Here is a 22,815-nt window from a genome sequence, read left to right on the forward strand (position 1 = left end):
TAGAAATAGATGCTGAAGCGCTGTTGGTCCTCCGGTCGGGGCTCAGAACAACGACCCTCCTGATTGGATGTCACGGGCGCAACGCAAGATGGCGGCCGCCTGAGCTGCGTAGCGAGCGCATTGAGTTCATTTTCGCCGCTTCGCTCGGCCGAGTTTCTGTTCAATCTGTGGTATTCAACACGCACGTTATCGCGATGGGAATGCCTGAGATCGCGAGCCAGATTACGGGAAGTTGTGTGGCTCGAAAGGAGGAGGTCATCGAACGCTTCGTGGTGCGCGTGACTCTACCGTCGCCAGACCCCGGAGGGTGACGCGGTGTGCGCGCTTGCGATAGCGGTTCGTGAAGTGAACTTTTAGTCGGGTTTGCGATGTTTACACGCTTAGTTATTGCTGTGTTTTGACTGTGGACTCGCTAGCCTTGAAAAAGAAACGGTCGACGCGTCAAACGCGCTGGCGCGCACGGCATAGCCGACGCGCATTGGAGCAGCACATGACTGGGCAACCGGTTACGATTGAACGCCAGTAGTTGTAATTAATGCCTGCGACGTTAGATTTAATCTTAAAAGCGACCTGACCAGCCATATCAGGTATAATTAAAGTTCGATATGTCGCGGTAAGCGTGCGCTGCGATGCGCGCGAGCCATATCGCCCGTATTGCGCAACGTTTCCCGTGCACTTGTAATTTTCATGCAAACAGGTTTGAGTTAGTAATATAGGAATAAAAATATGCTCTCTGCGTTAAAAATGTACATTACTGTGGCAGCATTTAACGGCGATTTTTTAAGGGAAATTATTGATGCCATTGCTTAGGGCATACTGGCTGTGCTGCGAGAAATATTGGATGCCTTGAATGTCAAAAGTAGTAAAAAAAAATATGCTCTTGCATTGAAGTTGGGAGTTATGCAGAATACTCTACCAAGCTTCAAAGTAGCTCATTTTCATCCTTGTGGTATGCAAACTTTTGGCAATGAACACCTGCACGTATGAGTACTAAGTTACTGTGCCAGGCAAGATAAAACATAAAAAAAGCCAAAAATGTTCAAATTTAAGGAAAAAAAATGCTTAACTTGTTGCCATGGTGACAACACTGCAAAAGGAGGTTGTCCAGTGCTATACAGCCAACCAGCTAACCTACTTTGCATTGAAAGCCCATTGAAACCCATCTTCCCCTCCGTTTGGTTTGCAAAGGGGGTATGTACTCTTCACAGAGGAGCTGAAAATGATGTTTTCTGGAAAGAGAAAGGCTGTAAAAGGCACTCCAATTTCAAGGCAAGGCCTTCCAGAAGCCCCATGTTCAAAAGGACATGAAAGGCTGCAACCGTGGCGACTTTTGATAAGTGAAACCTATGTTGCAACTTCGGAAGCCGTTTTCTCAAAACAGTTTTTTTTTGCCACCTATGTCGCTTGTACCAGGGATTTCTTCGTGACCACTGGGTCTATTTTGATTCCGTTTCTTGCATTACATTCCTTGATGAACAGTTCAGGTCGGGACACTTTTGGTTTTCCAGATTTGTTTTTTGTGACTTTTTTATTGAAATAGTCGTTCACAGTCGACATGCCTGTTGCACATTAACCTCTAAAAAAATGAAAACCAAAAAACATTGTGTTGTAAAAAAAAAATTCTAAAACTGTCACGACCTCGTCCATTCATTTGGGAATGCAAAGCACTTCGAACAAGTTTTCTATCGTGTTTTATAAGCCGCTCAAGCTCGGTACAAGCGGAACAGAAAGAAAATTTAATACATAAAAAAGTTTTCAAAATATTAGTTTGAAATTTTTATGGTGTTATCACGGAAGCATTTCCAGTTGCTGTGCCAATTTTCATCAAAATCCACAAAGAAATAAAAAAGTTGATTTTGAAAGCCACGTCCCCCCTTAAGCTGCTCTGGTTATGGCTAAGGGGGACGACGGGCTGGTTTCGGAATTGGGCCGACTCTGCCTTGGTGGGGGTGCACAGAGTGTTCAAAGCACGTTATGAATTGCAGCATACGCTTGGGAGGTTATCGTACAGCTGCTCTCTATGTCTGGCCTGCTTTCTGTGTGCACCTGTGTGTGTGCACGTGTGTGCTTGCTGCCGTCTAACGCTCTGCTCTCTGGCCTTACGCACGCTGCTGCTTGGGGAAGCACAGGAGTGGCACTGCCAGTGGAAGTAGGTGTCCCTCATCCCTGCACTGCTGCGCTCAGTGCTGCAGGCCCTGATTGGCTCTGCTCTCTGTGTGCAGGACCTGACATCTGAAGTGCAGTCTGTGAAGGAGCGCCCTTCCCAGCAGCAGCATCCGTGGGAGCCGGCACACCCGATAACTCCTCGCCAACTGGAGGTCAGGAGCTGTTCACCTCATGGTCGTGCTGTTTTCCAATGATGGCTGACGCTCCAGAGGCCATTTTACACTTCTTTGTGTGCCCTTGCACTTGTGTGGAAGAGCCACGTCAACTAATTTCGGCAGGCGTATCTTGCAAAGATGTCTGCTCAAGAGCGCCATGTACGATGCATCCTCGTCACTTAATTCCTGCCCCGACCCACTGGTCTCTTGTTGGTATTTTAGCACGCAGAGACTTGGCGCCCGGTACAAGGGTTTCGCTGCGGTGGCGAAGGCGTCCACATAACTGAGCAAGCAAACGAGCTCCCCAGCAGAAAGAAAACGGAGAAGAAGTGTCTGACAAAAGTGTGAGGGGGAGGGCGGCACGTGCTGCTAAGGCGTCATTTCCCAGCACATCGCCAAAGCTCAGTATCTCTCGCTGCCTCCCCCTCACACTTTCGCCATGAGCCTACGCATCCTCCGTTTGTGGCTCATCCGAACCACGTGACATTTGCACGGGAGGTTCAAACATGATTTGCAATAACATGCTCGGTGGCAGCGAAGCGCGGCGAGATAACGGCAGAGTAGAGTGTACCGCCATGCATTCGCTGATCTTGTGATTACTTCCTGAGACGCAGCAGACATGCACCAAGACCAAAAAGTCTGCAGTTTGCTCTGCACACAAATTTCGCATAGAGGGAGTATAGTAATCGCCATGTGATTCTTTTTTCTTTTCTTTTCTTTTCTTTTTTTTAACATGAAGGCCACAGAAGGCGGTACACATTGCTGAGTCTAAAAACTAATCTAGCTCCTTTTTTTATTATGTTATTCTTTTCCCCTAGTTTTATTTTTTCCCGACTGGCAGCCATGTATTGGCAGCGTGACCAACATCGAAAGTATTGCCCCTTTCATTTGTAAGCTCTCTTTTGTATTGTACAAACTTGCAGAGAGTTTTAAAAAGAAACGGAGTGCTGTCACTAGGAAGCTGCAGGAGCTATATTCACGTAGTGAGTTGAAACAGTGCCCACTTGTTTACCTTGCTTGGCGCGCCTGGCAGGAATGATGGACAAGTACTGTGGTAGTGCTGGGCACGAGGTTAATACATGCTCAGGTTGCTACTGGAAAAGGGCCTGTTGCCAGGCATAAATAAATACTTCTCGGGATGCACACTGTCAGCCCCCTTATTTCTGCATTGGCACACGCCTCCCCCCTTTTCCCCCTCGTTCTTTGTTGGTGGGGACTTGTCAGCTGTCCATCATTGCAGTAAGGTGGTCTTGCTGCAGAGCAGCAGGCGCTTCCCTAAAACATTTCTACGCATCACGCGCCCTAATGACTTATTAAGGGCACAGCTTGATGCCAGAGGGGCATGGCACGACAGCGCACCTGGGAGAAAGAAGGTGCTGTCGCGCCACTTCTCTGCTTCCTGCTAAATCTGTGTGTGTGTGTGTGCGTGTGTGCAGGAGCAAGAGGACCGGCTGCGGCAGCTGCGCCTGGAGGAGAGTGGCAAGCAGCAGGAGCTGGCTGCCCAGCGGATGGCCGAGGAACAGCTGCTCCGTGAGGCACAGCGACGCCAGCAGCAGCAGCAGCAGCAGCAGCTGCACCAGCAGAGTCAGCACCACCAACACCAGCAGCAGCATCATCAGCACCAGCTGCAACTGCTGCAGCAACAGCAGCAACTGCAGCAACAGCAGCAGCAGCACCATCAGCAGCAACATCATCAGCATCAGCAGCAGCAGCACCATCAGCAGCAGCTGCAACAGCAACATCATCATCAACAGCAGCAGCCAAGTGAAGAGCAGCAGCCGCAGGAAGACCAACCACCCCCGCTGCCGGCATGCCCGCCACCTCCGCCAGACCGGAGGCCCCCACCCTCCAAGAAGGTCTCCTTCACCGAGGCGCCACCTGTCGAGGCAAGTGCCCTGCCCTGAATCGCTCCGTCTGCTAGATGCCTTTGGTTGCTCAGTGCGCCATGTCTCTCCTTCCTGCCTTGCTGGTTTGAAGGGTGTGTTGCTTTTCAAGTAGGGACCTGTAGCAGCACTGCACACTTGATAAGCCATGTTAGCCTCTTGTTTGCTCAAGGCTTGCCGTGGTCAAGTCAAGGTCCCTGGACTGGTTGTGTATGTTTGGTTGGCCTCATAATTTTATTTCACATGCTTTGGGACACGGGCGACCGTGTGAACGCTGTGTGTTTTGATAGCTTTAATAGGGTTTCTGTTACCAAGGGCCGTTTTTGGTACGTTTTATTCTCAGTGTTGAAACTCGTAGGCTGGGATTGTTACTGTGGCTTATCCTAGGCCACCACACTGGCTTCCTTTGTGACCGCCGTACCTACAGCAGTGCAGCAAGGTTTGCTGGTGAGAAAGCACAATAGGCAGTGGTTCAGAAGCACAGCCATGTATTTGTGAACTCCAAAAAACTTGAGGTCAAGGGTGTTCACAATTGCCTACTGTCCGAGGTTGAAACAGGAGACAGCTGAAGCGCTCAACCGAGCTGGCCTCTAACCTGAGATGTGCCGTTGTCATTTCTCTCTCGATGGCCTCTCCACACGCCCGTGTGTGCATGCGTTAGTGGGCAGAAAATCTAGTGCCATCGGACAGGGCCCATCTGAACAGCGCTGTAGAAGGGGGACCCACCATAGCAAAGCAGCATTGCCTGTTGGACTCACCTCTTCACGACAGTTAAGGGGGGGGACGCGGCTTTCAACTTCAGAAAAATGACCAAAACATCGTTTTTTTGAAACCCACATATTCGGCTTCTATGTTTCCTATTCTGTGCGTCTGCAAAGTTTTTGCGCTGAAAAGCGTCGCAAAGTGGCATAAAAAATAGTTTTTCCAGGCGCGATGACAAACTATCAGCGCAAAAGGGCGAAAAAAACGGCAGTTTTCAGAGCGCTGTATCTCCGCCACGGTGCCACCGGGTGCGGCCCTTTTGATATCGTTAGATCGGCCGAGCTTTCGTCTTTCCGGTTTCACTCGTCCTTCATCTTCGTTCATTCACAAACACCTGAACGGCAGAAAAGAAACGACGCGCAAACAAAGCTAGAAATAGATGCTAAAGCGCTATTCGTCCTCTGGTCGGGGCGCGCTAAGACGACCCTCCTGATTGGGTGTCGCGGCGCAATGCAAGATGGTGGCCACCTGAACTGCGTAACGGGGCGGTTTGAGTTCATTTTCGCTGCTTCGCTCGGCCAAGTTTCTGTTCAGTCTGTGGTATTCAACACAGACGTTATCGCGATGGGAAGGCCTGAGATCACGAGCTAGGTTACGGGAAGTTGTGTGGCTCGAAAGGCGGAGGTCATCGAACGCTTCGGGGTGCGCGACTCTACCGTCGCCAGACCCCGGAGGGGGACGCACTGTGCGTGCTTGCAATCGTGATTCGTGAAGTGAACTTTTAGTCGGATTTGCGATGTTTACACGCTTAGTTATTGCTGTGTTTTGATTGTGGGCTCGCTAGCCTTGGGAAAGAAACTGTCGACGCGTCAAACGCTGGGGCGCGCACGGCATAGCCGACGCGCATTGGAGCATCACATGTCTGCGCAACCGGTTACTATTGAACGCCAGTAGTTGTAATTAATGCCCACATGTCTGCTCAACTGGTTACTATTGAATGTCAGTAGTTTTAATTAATGCCTGCGACGTTAGATTTAATCTTAAAAGCGACCTGACAAGCCATATCAGGGATAATCAAAGTACCATATGTCGCGATAAGAGTGTGCTGCGATGCGCGCGAGCCATATCGCCTTTCTTGCACAACATTTCCCGTGCACTTCTAATAATCATGCAAACAGGTTTGAGTTAGGAATATAGGAATAAAAATATGTTCTCTGTGTTAAAAATTTACCTTACTGTCGCAGCATTTAAGTTATTTTTTTAGGGGAATTATTGATGGCAATGCATATAATCTATGGCTTAGGGCATACTGACTGTGCTGCGAGAAATATTGGATGCCTTGAACGTCAAAAGCAGTGAAAAAAAAAAACCTTTCCATCAAAGTTGGAGTTGTGCAGAATATTATACCAAGCTTCAAAGTAGCTCATTCGCATCCTTGTGGTATGCAAACTTTTGGCAATGAACACCTGCACGTATAAGTACTAAGTTGCTGTGCCGGGCAAAGTACTAATAAAACATAAAAGAAGCCAGAAATTTTCAAATTTAAGTAAAAAAATGCTCCACTTGTTGCCATGGGGACAACACTGCAAAGGGAAGTTGTCCAGTGCGATACAGCCAACCAGCTAACCTACTTTGCATTGAAAGCCATCTCCCCCTCCGTTTGGTCTGCTAACTGGGCTATGTACTCTTCACAGAGGAGGAGGTAGCCTTTATTGTGGCAGGAAGACTCTACGTCAAGTGGGGGAAGGGGAAATAGAAGGGGGGGGGGGGGGGGTTGTAACTTGGGACATCTTAAATGCGTACAGTTCGACCCAAAACAGGTGGGCTCCTTAAGAATGCTGAAGAGGCCGCGTGGGGTGAGAAGAGAGGAGCTGAAAATGATGTTTTGTGGAAAGAAAGGCTGTAAAAGGCACTCCAATTTCAAGGCAAGGCCATCCAGAAGCCCCATGTTCAAAAAAGGACATGAAAGGCTACAACCGTGACGACTTTCGATAAGTGAAACCTATGTTGCAACTTCGGAAGTCGTTTCCTCAAAACAGTTTTTTTTTTTTTTTTTTTTTTTTTTTTGCCACCTGTGTCGCTTGTTCCAGGGATTTCTTCATGACCGCCGGATCTATTTTGATTCCGTTTCTTGCATTACATTTCTTGATGAACAGTTCAGGTCGTGACACTCTTGGTTTTCCAGATTTTTTTTTTTTTTTTTTGGGGGGGGGGGGGGGGGATTTTTTATTCAAATAGTCGTTGACAGTCGACATGCCTGTTGCACATTAACCTCTAAAAAAATGAAAACTAAAAAATTGCGTTCTAAGAAAAATTCTAAAACTGTCACGCCCTCGTCTATTCATTTGGGAATGCAAAGCACTCCGAACAAGTTTTGTATCATGTTTTATAAGGCGCTCGAGCTCGGTACAAGCGGAACAGAAAGAAAATTTTATAAATAAAAAAGTTATCAAAATATTACCTTCAAATTTTTATGGTGTTATCACAGAAGCATTTCCAGTTGCTGTGCCAATTTTCATCAAAATCCACAGAGAAATAAAAAAGTTGATTTTGAAAGCCACGTCCCCCCTTAAGGGCTCACTGGTCTTAAACCAAAAAAGTTTATTTTTGCAGTTATGATGATGAAAATTGGGGGGCACATGTAGTTTCTCATTCTGATTGTAGATATAAAATTTGTTTTTGAGTAAAATGATTATATTCAAATTTATTTGGATTTTTATATCCAATTTTTTGACAGCCGTTGTAAAAAAATTGCTGGAGGGATGCAGCTAAACAGGGTACCAGTGAACTGTGCACAAATCAAAGAGTGCAATAAGACTAACATTATCGTTCTATCTGGTCTGTAGCAGAAGTTACGACCATTTGAAGTTTGGGCTTGAAAGGTGGCACCCAGAAAAACCGGTTTTGCCTTCCAGGCCCAAACTTCAAATGGTCGTAACTTCTGCTACAGACCAGATAGAACGATAATGTTAGTCTTATTGCACTCTTTGATTTGTGCACAGTTCACTGGTACCCTGTTTAGCTGCATCCCTCCAGCAGTTTTTTTACAACGGCTGTCAAAAAATTGGATATAAAAATCCAAATAAATTTAAATATAATCATTTTACTCAAAAACAAATTTTATATCTACAATCAGAATGAGAAACTACATGTGCCCCCAATTTTTATCATAATAACTGTAAAAATAAAGTTTTTGATCAAAGACCCATGTGCCCCCTTAAAGGGAAGGTGAAGCGGTTTTAGAATTAAAAGAAAACTTGACTAGCAGCAAGTACACATTGAATAGTTCATGTGTACGAAATATTTTCGCAATACATGCAATAGAAGCGGCGCCATGAGCAAACAGAAGTGGCCCGATGCCCCGCCCCCATCTCGCCGCGCGATGCCGGAAGACCGAAGCACGCGGGCGAAAACCAGGTGAAAAACGTCATACCTGGACTTCCGGCCGGATCAGACACCTTGACCATGCTCTTTTCGCCGTGTTTCCTTGTGAATGATACTTGTTGTTGTGGTTGATAGCACTCATTTGTACAATTTTCGTGTTCAAAAAGTATGCACGAACGCCAAACGAGGCATACGTTATCATGCTGTATTCCTAAGCAGAAGAATGCCACGCCGGGATTCTTGATAACATACGGAAGTGACAGCCGAGGTGGCTGTGCTTGATGACAAAGAATATACTACACTATGTTGAATACTTTGTAAACCGCTCCAATGCGGTTTTTTTTTATGCGACGGACGTGAATGTTCACATTAGATTCTGGATTTAGGAAGGACGGGGAATACTGCTGTACTTTGGCCGGGGATGTTTCGTTCCATTCCAGAAACCAAGTCACATTTGTTCAGGAAATACTTGTTTCGTTAAACGCGTCGGTTTTCTTTCCCTATGAGCTCAGGATAGTGTTCAAAAAAACAATTTTTTGGCGAAACTAAAACAAGGGGCCAATCCTGATAGAAGTTCTCTCCCGGCTAAGAGGTAAACAGTATTCCTACAAAGTAAAAGAACCAAGACAACCAGATTACTTATTTTGCAAGTATACATGTCACGATAAGGTGATGTTTGTCTGGAATTAAAAAAAAAACACTACTCCGAACCACCCCCGTGCCATAATTTGTGTTCACTGCGGGGGCCTAATTTTTTGCCCAAGATTCCGTGTGGCTGCATATTATAACCTGGCAAGCACTTGTTGTCACTGAACCTCAAGTGTGCTCCAGTGATAGTCAGTGATATATATAATGATGATACTAAAAAAATTAGGAGCGAAGAGTAAATATACGGCCTCTGTCCGACTAGCGCGGTAAATGCTTAAATCTAGAAATGCTGAAACAGGCCAACGATTCATTATCACAAACGTTTGGTGATTGTTACCTAAAGTAACGTAACTCCAACGTAACTGCCTTGTCCAACTGGTCTGTTAATTATAACGAGGTAGCCGTAATATTGTAGCAAAATGCGCAACGCACAAGCGAAAATCAAGCCCTACTACAGCCAATAATGCTGAGCAGGCACTAGTATACTGCAGTGTTTTCAGAATAAATGCATGTGAAGCAGTAAGACGCCACTCATCGAAGTGCAGCTAGCAATCGCGGAGGCACCGTAGCGCCGCTGGCGAAATGGCGCGCGCGTGTGGGTCTGTGTACGGGGATGAGTAACGAGGCTGGGGTGGGCGACAAAGAACAAAGGAAATGCGGAAGCAGAGTCTGCTTGTTGGTTTATGCGTGTACCGGCAAGATGTGTCTCGCATATACGTTTACAGCGCATGAACGCTATTTTTTCGCGCAGTGCACGTACGTGCTTTTCGCTGGTAGATTGTTTATAAAACGCCCATTAATCTTCGGCATAAATGGTTTTGTGTATAATAAGAAAGAGTTAAGGCAGTACCTAATATTAACATAAGGTATAAAATCCCCCTATGCTGGTTGCCTAATTCAGAAATATTTGGATGGAACCCACTAGTCGACGTCACAGTCACTGCTTTGGGGTTCTCTGTCGTGTAAAGCACATTTAAGCTCCAAGATAATTGAACCAACAGCACGGGAAATTATAAAACAAACTTCCAGTCGTGCGCAAAAATTAAACTGCAAGCTAAATTGCCGCAAAGGCAACCGTGCGATCGTTCGCAATGCTTCCGACAACCCGCGCGGCCGAAGAGTGTCCTCCTTTGACGTCATGACGGGCGCAGCCAATCAGGGGCGTCAAAAGACGAAAAGCGCGCGTCTTTCAAACGGGGCCGCACTTTTTGCAAGATAAATGCCACTTGGACTCGTGTACGATAAATTTCAATGTGATATTCGGAATCAGCGCTCAAGAAACTATAACTGTTAATCTAACTCAAATTTTTTGGAAAGCGCTTCAGCTTCCCTTTAAAGTAGTATGTTCCATGTGTTGCAGGCCACTCATATTTCAGCCATAGTATTCTGTTGAGTAAAGGAAGTGACATGTGCAATAATATTACCCCAAAATTTGGTGTCAGTGCCCCTCTAACACCGTCCAGATCACGGGTCTTTGCGATCTTACAAACTGCATTTGCGATGGTCCCTGAAGAGCTCCAAGCTAGCGTATTAACTAAAGAGCTTTAGCGGCACAGTACGTTCACTTCAGTTTTGTATCACAAAATGTTTCGCCTTTTGTTGTGCATGGATCGATCTGAGAAATACTTGCAAAAGAGAACGTTGACTGCTCTATGTGGCCATGCCAGGGTGGTTCTGACGTTGCTCGCCCACACCCTTGCAGGTCTGCCCCCAGGACGAAGAGGAGGAGGACTCTGGCTACACCCTGCAGGACATCGACGCCGTGCTGAGCGCACCGCCGGGCGGCTACCTGGTCGCCTCCACACCGGGTGTCATCGGTGCGCAGGAGGTGTACCGCGACCCCCGGCAGCGCATCGAGCGCCAGCGAGCCCTGCAGCAGCCCAGCCGGCCGCCCGGGCCCGAGAAGCTCACCTTCCGCGAGAAGATGCGCATGTTTGCCCGCGAGACGGGCGAGGAGCACACGCCGCGCGACAAGATGAAGATCTCGCGCGCACAGCGAGAGATCGAGACCACCCTGAACGGGGTGCCCACGCCCAACCGCTGAGCGCCCCTGTACAATACTGCCCCGAAACGATCAAGAAGCGTATATTTTTTCTACCAAATGCAGCTATAACACAGAGCCCTTGTTGCGTTGTTCCCCCACAGACCAATGTGAGTTTCTTTTTGTACATCAAGGGACAGAGTGTTTAACTCAGATTATGTTGTTCCGACAAAGTTGTGCAGTTTAAGACTGTTGTTACCATTATGTGTTGTCCTCATTGACCGGATGGAATTTGATGTTGAGTGATGAAAACGTGGCTGCTTTTGGACTGTTGTACCCGCTGCCACTTCCGTGGATACTGAAACGAGTTAGCATGCTTGCCGTTTTGTGTCTTTCTGATGAACTTGCATAGCTTTGCCAGCTGTAAGTCTTTATGGCGGATGACTCTTTTTACGACACTCACCAACTCACTAGCATGTTAGGGCAGCTGTCACTTAGCTTAGCATCACAAGCCACGGAGAGGCTTTTAGTCAAGGACCAAAATGCAAAGGTTGTTTTTACTACTGGTTGTATCGTCCAGTTTATTACTCATGTTAGACATTACTGGTGTCTTTTTCTTTTAACGTGTCAAGAGGGCTGCGAGAATACTGGCGATGAACTGTTTCCCAATTTCTGGTGCATGTTTTTTGCCGCATTTATGGGTGAACCCAGTGCCTGGACATGTTCCCAATTTGTGAAGGCTTTTAGTGAAAGCTGGCCTTTGCAAGAGAGAGAGAGAGTCACAATAACTGCAAAGCCACTTTATCACTTGTCGTATTTGTGGGGGCGGTTGTCACGCCGCCGCTTGTCTTCTCACCTCAGTGCCTCTTTTTTACCCTAGCGCAGCTAACAGGGGCCAGCTGTTTTGGGCTGCAGGAATGACCGTTCCTGCAGCACGCAAAATGATATGCCCTCATTGTGAGCCCTACGAGCTGTTGCCTTGTATCACATACTATGTTACCAGAGTGCCTGTTTTTATTATAGTGCAGCTGCCGAATAAAGAGCTACCTGAAAGCAGTTGTACGGATTTTCTGTGGTGTGGAGTCTGCCTTCCTCAGAGCTCTGGCTGTTCTCCACCGCTGGCAGGGCAAGTCTTGATCGCCTCGGCTTGGTGGTTGCACCTTGCCCTGCGTTTGGGTGCTGCGGCATCCTTGCTGAAGTGTGTTCATCATCTTTAGCGTTGAAATTGGTTTTGGGAAGACTGGTTCGTTGTTGCCTTGAAGTGTCTTTTCTTCGATGAGCCGTACAAGTGAGGTGACGTTGTTTATGGGTAGGTCTAGTTTCAGAACTTTTGGGTGGACTGTGTTTCTTGCAGGGTCCTTTTGCACCACCTTTCTCTGTGGAGGCTTTTTTGGGGCCTGTGAGGAGCTTTCAGCTGCTAAGAGATCTATACAGTCAGTTGCTGCATCTCTGGAGCAAAGTTGTTCGTATTCTTCAGTCTGAGTAGCCTGGTCTTTGACTTTGAAGGGAGGTTCGTGCGTTTTTGGTGGCCAGGAAAACTTGCGAGTTGCTCTGCTTGACCATGGAAGCGGACCCGAGCCTAGAACCAGGGTAGGAGTACCCGGTGTTGGGTTTTCTGACGGGGTAGCTCTCCTAGGAACCCAGCTTTTCCCCTGCTCTGTCCCGATGTCAGACGGGAGCTTTTTGGGCGGCTGGGCCTTGTATTGGTTATCTTTGAAAACTCCTGGTAACTTTGGCTTGATGGGGGCAGGGTTTGGAGCAGGTCTTTCTGCTCTGGACGGTGCAGGGTCTATTTCAACACTGTCTCCTTCGAGGATCGTTGCCATTTTGGCACAGGCCTGCATGATTTTGTGGACAGCGTCCAAGAGGGATTTCTTTGTTGACGGGGCCTTGGGTTCTGCACCAGGTTCGACTTTATGGGCGTTAATTATTATTGCCGGTCCGAAGCCCTCTATGCAAGCAGAAACCATTTGTGGCCACTGGTTAATTTCCTGAGGACCGAGAGGTTTCACGGTATCCAGCGTTGTACCTTGTTTCTGTAACTGCGGGCACGTCCCATCCGTTGAATCAGTGCCCCCTCCTGTACTCTGAGGTTTTGTGTCTTGGACCGAACTCGGCACATCTTTTGTGGGTTTTTTGGGAACTGTCCTTGATTTGCCATTTTCTGTTTTTTGGTCATCCTGTATACCAGGCTTGGGCATGGACAACTCTTTTCCGACGCTTCCTTCTTGCTGGTTTCTCTTGGTGCCACCTTTGGTATAAACCGTAGATTGTGGCCCATCATTTGTGCTTTTCTTGGAAACTGTCTCCGATTTGCTGTCATCTGTCCTTTGGCCTCTCTGTGAGCCAGGCTTCAGCATGGGGGCCTTTTTCGCTATGCTTCCTTCTTGCTGGTTTCCCTTGATTACATTTTGTGCTGCTGCAGCACCATCTTTGCTATGGACCTTTGATCTGCTGTCTTCTGTTGTTCTTTGTTTGTCACCTTGTGTTGTAGCTCCAGATGAGGGGGGTTTCTCTGATATGTTTTCTTTTTTTCCAGTGGAATTGCCTGCCACAGCAGTGCCTTTCTTCACTGGAGCCCGATCATCTCGCTTTGGCTTGTCTCTATGGTCGGCCCTAGCACTCTTTGGTGGCACAACATTGTTTGTGCTCTGGGATGCAGATGCGTTTGGCACAGTTGCTGATGACTTATTACTCGGTTCTGTCTTGTTCTCATTGCTTACTGGAGGCCTGCTACTTGACCCAGGTTTAGGTTGCGGTGGTTTAGTTTTATTATCCAAAAAGTCCTCCGGTTCCTTTCCTTTGCGAACCTTTTCATCACTCGCATCTTGGCGGGGTCTCTGTGGCTTCGGTGAGTTTGGCTTCAAGCTACCTTGTTGTTTACTCGCAGAGTCTGATGTTCCAGCTTTACCTTCTGCGAGGCGTTTTTGCTGCTGATTTCTCTGCGTTTTCTTTTGAGCGGCCTGAATTCTGTTCTTGTTTTTAGAACCATCTGCTGCCTCTGTTCGGTTAGGGTTGGCCTTTCCTGTTGAGGCATGCAGTTTCCCAGTGGGATTGTTCTTTTTCTGATCTTGTCTACCAGTTGATTCCTCCTTCCCCGCTCCTTTTGCGCGAGTGGACTGTTGGTTTGCTTTGTTTGGCTTGGGTGGTTTCTTTGCAGGTGCGCCAACTTGCCTCCTCACAGCTGGCTTCTTGCCTGCCTCAGTTGTTGCATGTTGACCCTTGACAATCGGTTCTTCGTCCACTTGTAGCAACTCTGGCAGCGTTGCATCATCAGAGGGCAGCACACTGTCAGGTGTAGAGCTTGCCGTTCCGGATGATTCCCGATCCAACGATTGATCCAGGGTTTCTTGTGAATTATCGAGGAGTGGCCTGTGGACATCTGCATCGCCTGATGGGCGTGAGCCTCCGAGCAGATCCTTCGTGTAACTGTACACATTCCTTGGAATAGTGGATCCTGCTGCCAGCATCCTGTTTGCCTGCATTCGTAAAGTGAAAAAAGGGCGCATGAGCAGACTTTTTAATCGGTACAACATCCTCAGATGTTTATCACTAACCAGCAAACGGGAACACAAAACAGCATTCATGAGACAAGGCTGTCTGCCTCCTCATGCCAGAAGTTTACTTTGCTGGTTAGTGCTCAAGACTGTTCCAAAAGACCGAACCCTCACCTTCGCCAAGAGGCCCTCCGATGGAGTGTTGGATGAATGAACCAACAGCGCGTGTTCTTCGTTGGTTCCTCGGCGGCAATAGCTGCAGAAACATCCCATGACTGCAGTGCATGTGACTACAGGAAACAGAACTGCCTTCCACAGGAGTCCCAAGAAGCCTTGAACAGGCCAGCAGACTGTGCCACTGGCCTTGCCTGGTTCAGTTGCAGCTTTCTTTGGCCGCGTTGGAGCACTGCAAGCAGTTAGTTGGTTAAATTGACAGGCTTGCAAAGCACCACGTGTGACGGGTAAAAAAAGTTTGATTATTGGGGGAAAAAGTAGGCCGAGGTGGGCGACAACACAGTGAACGCTTACCATCGTTCAGTTTGCCCTGAAATTCACATTCAGCGGAAGTGCTTGCTTGCAGACTACAGTGAACTGGACTCTGGAAAGTTAGTTTTGCTCACTGAAGCATCAGCAGGGTTTTGTATTTGTTATACGCATTAAACAAAGAGTGTAGGGACCTTAGTGAAGGTGCCATGCAAGTGCCTATTTTGCCACCCTTTGCCCCCAAGTTTTGTCTGCGGGGTCAACTTCAGCTGCCAAACAATTTCATCCGATGAAGGTAACCTATGCACTTCATGATAGGTCAAAACTACAGATTTGAATCATCGAGGCAGGTTGCAAGAAAATGCCATACCGAGACCGTTTGGGCTTGGATGTCATCTTGCGTCGTGGCATGCTGCTGCTGCTGCCGCCGCTGGTGCTGCTGCTGATGATGGTGTTCCTAGGTTAATGGCACATACCCAAGCAGGGGATCGGCCAAACATCAGGGGTATGGAAAAAGATTTAAAAAAAGAGAGAGGGAAAGAATTGGGAAGACCTAAAACCAACTGCATAAGTTGCCAGCGTAAAGGAATCTAACCACAGCAGAAATCGATTAGTTTCCTATGAAGCTTGTTTGGTTCCTCTTCTTCTTCTCCTTTCTGGTGGTGGTGCATACCCATGAACAAAGATTGGTTAAAGCTTGTAAACAGGTTATTTAGTTAAAAATGCAGAGGTATGAATAGTGCACAGAAATTAAGGACAGAATAAGAACCAGATACAATTCATTTGAGGCTTTCAGAACGTGCACCACTTCTTTCCTCGAAATGGCACAGTAAGGGGGGGTTGGCTGTGGGGATCACAGCAGTAGGAAGTCGAATCTATCGGATGGAAAAATTCTTTGACAATTGCTGCTTTAAGCGCAGTGTGAATGTCGGCAATAGTGGTTTGAAGCTGCAAAGCCCTCCACAACTGCATGTTGTCTAGATGATCCTCTGCTTCGTGGACTCACAACTAACACTTGCTGCAAACACTCGGCAGCTAAGAAGATGTTGCACTACTGAGTATGAAGCGGCGGATTCAATTCATGGCCACAGTGGCTGTTTCTCTGGTGGAGCCCGAAAGCAAGAACACCTGTATGACAGGACCACAGTAGATCTCCAGGTGGACCAAATTAATCCATAACCTGCCACTAGTGACAAAGCACTAGTTCGGTCCAAATTGGAGTATGCCTCATCAGTGTGGAATCCACCATTTGCCTCACTAATCCAAAACCTCGAATCTGTACAGAATCGCGCGGCACGTTTCATTTTATCCAATTACGCCCGAACAGCTTTAGAACAGCTTTAGACAGCTTTAGAAAAAAACTTTAGATATTCCATTTCTAACTATTCGACGCCGCATTTCATGATTGTGCCTTTTTCACAAAATTTTTTACAACAATGAAATTCTAAGTCTCTTTTCAGCCTTGACCACCATTTAAAAGTAGGTGTGCCAAGTAGCAACACCAACCTTCATTTTGGTTTATTCGTCCCGAAAACCAGTGTGGACTGGAACAGCCTTCAGCTGCCGCCATCGTTTCTACACGTGAACTGGAGAAATTCACGTCTGCTCTCGCGAATCATCTTTATTGATCCCTTCAATGTTTGTTGTGTACTCTTTTTTTTTTTACTTACCCCACTCCTCTCTGTAACGCCTGAATGGCGCTGTGAGTAAAATAAATGAAATAAATGAAATGAAATGAAATTATGGTCCAGGAGCTGCTTCCAAGTTAAAAAATTTAATAAAAAAAAAAGTCTTCAGCTCTCTGTTTCGAAGCTCTGCATTTGTTTGACATAGATGGGGTGTGCTTTCCTAGCCTCCTTTCTTTGTCACTTTGTCAACATAAACATTCTTGCTTGTCCTTTATGCTTTTGTCAACACAACTGATTTCGTTCAGTTGATGAAGGGACCAAGTGTAAATGGAGAAGGGCACTCAAAATTCACTCGGCATTCAAACAGTCTCGCTCGAATGCACTTTTTGGCTTCTACCATATGAGGTGCAACATGCACACCGCATAATTATCATGCGCCTTGCATTGGAGCTTCACTGCCTTCCTTCTGCAGTTCTTCTTACATCTCCTGCTACAGGGAATATATCAGATCATCGTTCTGTCCATGTCAAAACCATCATCGTTATTGAGTCATGCGTTTTAAGGGGCCAGGAAGACATTATACGACATCGCTTTATTTAAAGGCTTCGGTATCTCGCTACAATTTCGTTTGAAATGAGGCATTGCTGCCATCACAGATGAATGTGCTAGTGTTTGAGGGGGTAAATTTCAAATCACCTGTTCACTGTGCCATATCCAAGTCTATCCAAGCACCAGATACCAATGCATCTTTAGAGTATTTGATCAATGTAGGTACAAAAACCAAACTGTTACGCAGATTTTCTTTTTAAGCAAAGCTTTCTACCTCTACCAGCCAACAGTTCTTTCGCGGCATGGGGGGTCACCTGCTTTAGCGGCAGTTGTTTTGGGCCTGTTTTGGCACAGCTTTGCATTCATTGCGCGCTGCCTTCGCTCGGCTTGATTAACTTGTTCGACAGCACCTCCTGGGTAGCCCGGACCTGACGGAATTAAGTGGCCGTACGGCAAAGATACGTTAAGGATTGGTTTGAAGGGCAGGAAAACAAAATGTAGAGACCAGATACAGACATCTGGCCGCTAGAGAAACGCTGCCTTTTGCGCACTCCTTGCCACGGAAGGGACTCCGTTTTCTAAATTGATGAATACCAATTCGGTTGTGTTTTAAGAGGTATTACAAAAGGCAGAAGGTGCAACTGGTCCTGATAAATAACGATTATAAAAGTTCTCTCAGCTTTCTAATAATTCTCAAACTTTCTAAACTAACTAGTTTAAGTCGGTATAAATGGGAATCACTAAGCTCACACGCCGAATTGTTTTGGTGTCTATGCTTGTGTCGTGCAGTGGTGTAGTCCCGAGCTAGCACATCAGGATGGCTAGGTTCCACTGTCGCACCCTTCGAAAGATGCTCCTCTCCGTCTTCTTTCTGCCGACGCACGGCCGGGCTACGGTGGTGGAGTCCCTCGCTCTAGCCCGGCCGTGGCCGCCGACGCTGCTGTGTTCAGGACGGCTGGCAGAATCTCTTGTTTCGCTCTTTGTAGAGCCACGTGTGTGAATTCACGTGACGTCGCATGGACAATTGTTATGGGTGACGTTTAAAGCTTTGCTTTCCAACCACCTTCACAGTGTGGATTGGAGCCAATTTTTTCTGCTATCTTTTGATAAGGGCTTTTTTTCAAATTAAAGCTTATTGTGTAATTTTTTGAACAAGCTTTCTATCCACCATAACCATTTCATCTCCAGTGCAGTGTAAGAGTGACAAAAAGATACAGGAAAAAAAGTACAGTCCTCTCCTTAGACGCCTTTCCCTCTGTGTCGTCATGACTGGGTCTGACCTGCCATTCGCGTGTCCGTACGTGCCCTCTGTGCCAAGGTCATGGTCAGTAAAAGAGCATTAACATGAAACTTTGGATTTAAATTAATGAAAATAGTAATTTCATTTCTGGATATTTAGAAATGCGTGAGCAACTCTTCCCCCTCCCTTGGAAATTTGGGGCTCAGCCTTGCTCCGGCTTTAGCAGCACACAGCATTGCGTTCCTTGTGCGTCCTTCGCACACCAGCCAACCGTGCTTTGAGTTGTGATCATCTCAGTGGTCCCGTTTGCTTGCTTAAAGGAGCCATGAAGAGAAAACACAAGTTTGGTTCATTCAAAAGGTTCCCTCGTTAGAATCATACTGACACCACTTTTAACATAAACTTCGTTCAAATAAGCTACATAATTAGGAAAAAAGGGAATGACCATGCGACCCACCAGCTCATTTCCCGCAACAGAACCTATGATGTCATACCAGCCAGCTCTTCGATTGGCGGAGGGCGGCAAAAGCAAACGCAAATTAGGCAGAACTTAAGCTTGCCGAATGAGCTATGTACTTGCGCTTAAATTTAGGGCACATTCTTTTTAAAGCCATAAGAATGGTGGGACAAACAGTGGAAGTTATGAAAGCACACGTAAACATAGAAGTACCGATGCGTACGTACTGCTGTTGGTACTGCGCGCGCACTAGGCTTGGTTTAGCTGCACAGGATTGCGGGGCTTTGGGGTTGTCTCAGACAACACTGGCCGATTAGTGCAAGCGACGGTGTCCTACGCGACTGTATTTGTCGAGCGGGCACTATGTTTCACGAAACGATTATTTTCTCCCTGAACAAAAACAATTGCCAGGTTTAAATACGGTCAAAAAGAAACCAAAGCAGAAAGCGGCTTGCCACAGTATGGTTGCACCATCTAGGTTCACTAACGTTAAACAAGGCTTCCCAATCATCTGCAGAGCGGTTGGTTCCTGTGATGTCATTGCAGACCACGAAAACGCACGATTTAGTGGGAAAATCAAAATTTTAACTTAAATTAATTAATTTCTCAGTGAATAAAGCATCGTTTGCATATAGGACAAGCGCTTGGGGCACTATAAAACACGAAATCTTTCGAATAACACAGATTTATATTTTGTCTTCATGGCTCCTTTAGGCAGCGGCATTGGCTGTCATTCATTTTGTTGTTGACCACTATTGGCATTTCATTTCGGTCAATGCCATTCGATCCTCTCTTGCATCTCTGCGGTCTGCACTCACTTCTTACTTTTGCGCTTGGACGCCAGTCGCGTCAGGTGGCGAGAAGAGAAACTCAGCCACAAAAAAAGTGCAGGCCAATCCACCCTGTGGAGGTGGTTGGGCAGTGAAGCTTTATACAGCACTTACCACGGGTTACTACGACCCGCTTGCATTAATCACACGTTACACTGTACCTGTAACACGTGCACGTTATTTATTATTTCACTTCAGTACGACGTTCAGAATGGCCTTATGATTGGTGTGATACGTACATACTTAGACTTTGCATTTTCACTGCAGTTATATTCTTTGTGAACGTTGAGTCAATGCATGTTACACGGATGGTAGTTGTTTGGTGTCGATGTTGCACACAAGTCCGAACTCTTCGAGGATGAAATGGACACTGGCGCGCACATGGCCACTACACGTGCTGTGGGCAGAGCGCACAGTGGCGTGAGAGGTCGCGTGACGCTATCACGTGGAATTCAGCAAGAACGCAGCTAGGGGTAAACCCGCAGCTGTGCTCGGTGACTATACCGTCCGTGTCCCCCGTCTCCGCGTGCGCCGTAGGTAAGACAATGGGCTCTCACTCCATTTTTCTATTCGGTCCATGTTCGATTACTCGCAGTGCCAGTAATTCATTTTATTTGTTCGCGGAAGTTTTCTGTTGACGCCGACGGTCGTGACAGAACCCTTGGCTGGTACAGGTACAAAGCTTCGCTTTAAAAAGTATGTCTCATGGGAATGCCGAAGCGCAACGGCTGTGCCAAAATCACAAACCCCAATGTGGAGCAATGGGCGGTACTGCTGGCCAGCTCTGATTCAGCGGGCATGCAATGCAGCAGAGGCCGTTGGGGCTCTGGACCAAGGGTACGACCCAGCTGTTGACCCCGTCGGGAACTGTCGTACGTGGCACAAGACCCCAGTGGAATGCCGCCCAACCACAAAAAAAAAAAATAATAATAATAAATAAATAACCAACCCTCCCTCCCTGTACGACTCGGCTGGCAGCTTCGCGAAGGCAGCGCCCCTGCTGTTAGCTCGGCTTGACGTCACCATAGAGTTTCTCAATATAAGTATTCTAGTTCACTCTAATACAAGTAAGCTAGTGAGAAACTCTATTGGCGGTGAGCGCGAACACGGGCGGCGCTGCGGAGCACGCCTCCGTGACGTCAGCTTAGGGATTCTCGCATTTGTCGTCTGCTTCACTCAGGCTCGCTCTCCCTGCTGTTTCTTTGCGCTCGGTCAACGTCCGATGCTTGACCGCACCAGAATTGGCGTGTGGGTAACATTTTATCATAATAATAGGCTTAAAGTGTGAGTTAAAGTATAGTTTTAGATACCGCTACGGAAGAAACATTGCCGGCGTCGCCCCCTTCCTTGCGAAGCCGGTCGTGTGCGTAGCGCGACGAGTCGGAGCTAGGCGTCAGCTTCTGTATTAAGCAATTTTTCGAAAAGGGAACAGTCAGCTGCAATAATAACCGACAGCAGCGAAAATGAGAGACCAAAACAAATTCTGCCCTTCAGGGCTATCAGCTTTGGCAGAAGGCATGCATTATGATTCCCGGTAATCATATGTATGGAAAAACAGTTTTTGCGACCTTGCCGAACGCTCGAAAGTATCACGTCACATTGTATCACATCACTTTTCTTTGTCATGACATGAAAGTTTGCCGACCTGCACTATAGACTGCAAAAACTATAGGTTGAGTTCCAAATAACCCACTGTGTGTATAGGCGCGCGCTGGTTTTGTACGAAGCTTCTAACCAGTAGGTTCATTGAGCAAAACGAGTCCCGTCTACGTTAAAGATACAATAACACTCTGGTTGTTCAGACCTGGAGGGATATTTCGGTACATTTTCCACAGCCATATCCTCCCGATATTCGGATATGCGTTACAGGAAAACTGCACTCAAGAGGAGGAGGAGGAAGAGGAGGAGGAGAAAACTTTATCTAACAATGAAATCGAGCTGGTTAGTGGGCCGGGTCCTCAGTCAAGGACAAGAGAGTAAAAGCAATTTTCTTTAATTCTTAGAACGCCATCCCGAGTAGAATAGGATTTGTTCTTTGCGCCTGGAATGGTTGGAAAACAATAAAGACCTGCCTAGAAATATTCATCGGTTTCGATTCTTGTGTTATTTGCAGGTGTACTATTTATTGCGTTAGTTAGCGAGTATATAATGCCTTCAACACCGTAATCATGTCATCATTGTTCGGGTTGAGAGTCAGTTCGTTATGATAACAATGGTATGATAACAAATTCTGGGCACAAAAGCCGCCTTCGAGTAATGTGGACAACGTTGTTTGGGGCGCAATCACGGTGGCGCAGCACAAACCTCCTCATTGTATTTCCATGTGAATAAACAAAGCACGCTGCGGATATGCGCATTCTTGCACGCAGCCGTAGTGAAAGCAAATTTGTGAAAAAGGGAATGTATTCCTTACAACCTAAGCAAAATATCCACAGTATCTTTGTGAGACTCCCAAACATCCCCAAGCCTTCTAATAAGACGTTTAGGATGGTGCAGAAAAATTAATGCGTCGGGCACAAAAAAATAACAAGATACATTCATCTGATACAAGAAAACAACAACAAAAGAAATAGAAGACAGCGGTTTTATTTCCTGCTGTACGTGCGATGCGCGTGTAGGGGCCCGCGCTGCTTGGTAGGCAGCATTAGACTGTTGGGTCTTCATATGAGCACCTCAAAAATTCTGCAGGGAAGCCTTCGCATTTTGAATTCTTATCGAGGGGCTCTGAGCGTTGATCCTCGCGAATAAGCTAGAAAGGGCGAGTTACGCGCGATCTTCTGACCGATGCTCTGAAGAAAGTTGTTCTCTATCTCCTCATGTGTTGCAAACTTGTGGGGGATACAGCTTCAAATTATTCAGATGCGTCAGAAGCTGGCAAAATAACTGAAGCACTAGAAATGCACTTTTTAATGCACTACAGCAACAAAGCCGGAGATTTCTAGCACAGACACTGCTGCCCCTCACAAGCGGAGTGTAGCAGACGACCGCGGCGCGAGTCCCTAAGCTGACGTCAGAGCCAGGGGGCGCCACTCAAACATCTCACCGCCAATGGACGTCACCTCTCTCTGCACTCGCCCTGCCGTTCTCCATGGGAAAAAGAAACAAAAAACCCTCCGTGCGTTCTCTGTTCCATGCTCTGTTTGTCCTGACGGTGCAAAATTTTGCCGATATGCGCCATATATTGTTTACGCAATAAATATTTCACACCAAGT

The 22,815-nt window shown here is 46.9% G+C and overlaps 1 protein-coding gene across 4 annotated transcripts in view; it reads left to right on the forward strand.

Moving 5' to 3' along the window:
* Cno (adherens junction formation factor afadin) overlaps window positions 1-11,972 on the forward strand; it is a 45,938-nt gene extending 33,966 nt beyond the window's left edge. For all 4 annotated transcript variants that reach the window (XM_077690920.1, XM_077690921.1, XM_077690922.1 and 1 more), the window contains 3 exons: window positions 2,223-2,318; window positions 3,758-4,207; window positions 10,641-11,972. In XM_077690920.1, the coding sequence (XP_077547046.1) occupies window positions 2,223-2,318; window positions 3,758-4,207; window positions 10,641-10,982 (888 nt within the window). In that variant the 3' untranslated portion in view covers window positions 10,983-11,972. The remainder of the gene's footprint in view (window positions 1-2,222; window positions 2,319-3,757; window positions 4,208-10,640) is intronic.
* The last annotated feature ends 10,843 nt before the right edge of the window (window positions 11,973-22,815 follow it).

The sequence above is a fragment of the Haemaphysalis longicornis genome, unplaced genomic scaffold (genome assembly GCF_048455015.1).
Source record: "Haemaphysalis longicornis isolate Haplotype H1 unplaced genomic scaffold, Haemaphysalis longicornis Haplotype H1 scaffold_10, whole genome shotgun sequence".
Taxonomy (NCBI): domain Eukaryota; kingdom Metazoa; phylum Arthropoda; class Arachnida; order Ixodida; family Ixodidae; genus Haemaphysalis; species Haemaphysalis longicornis.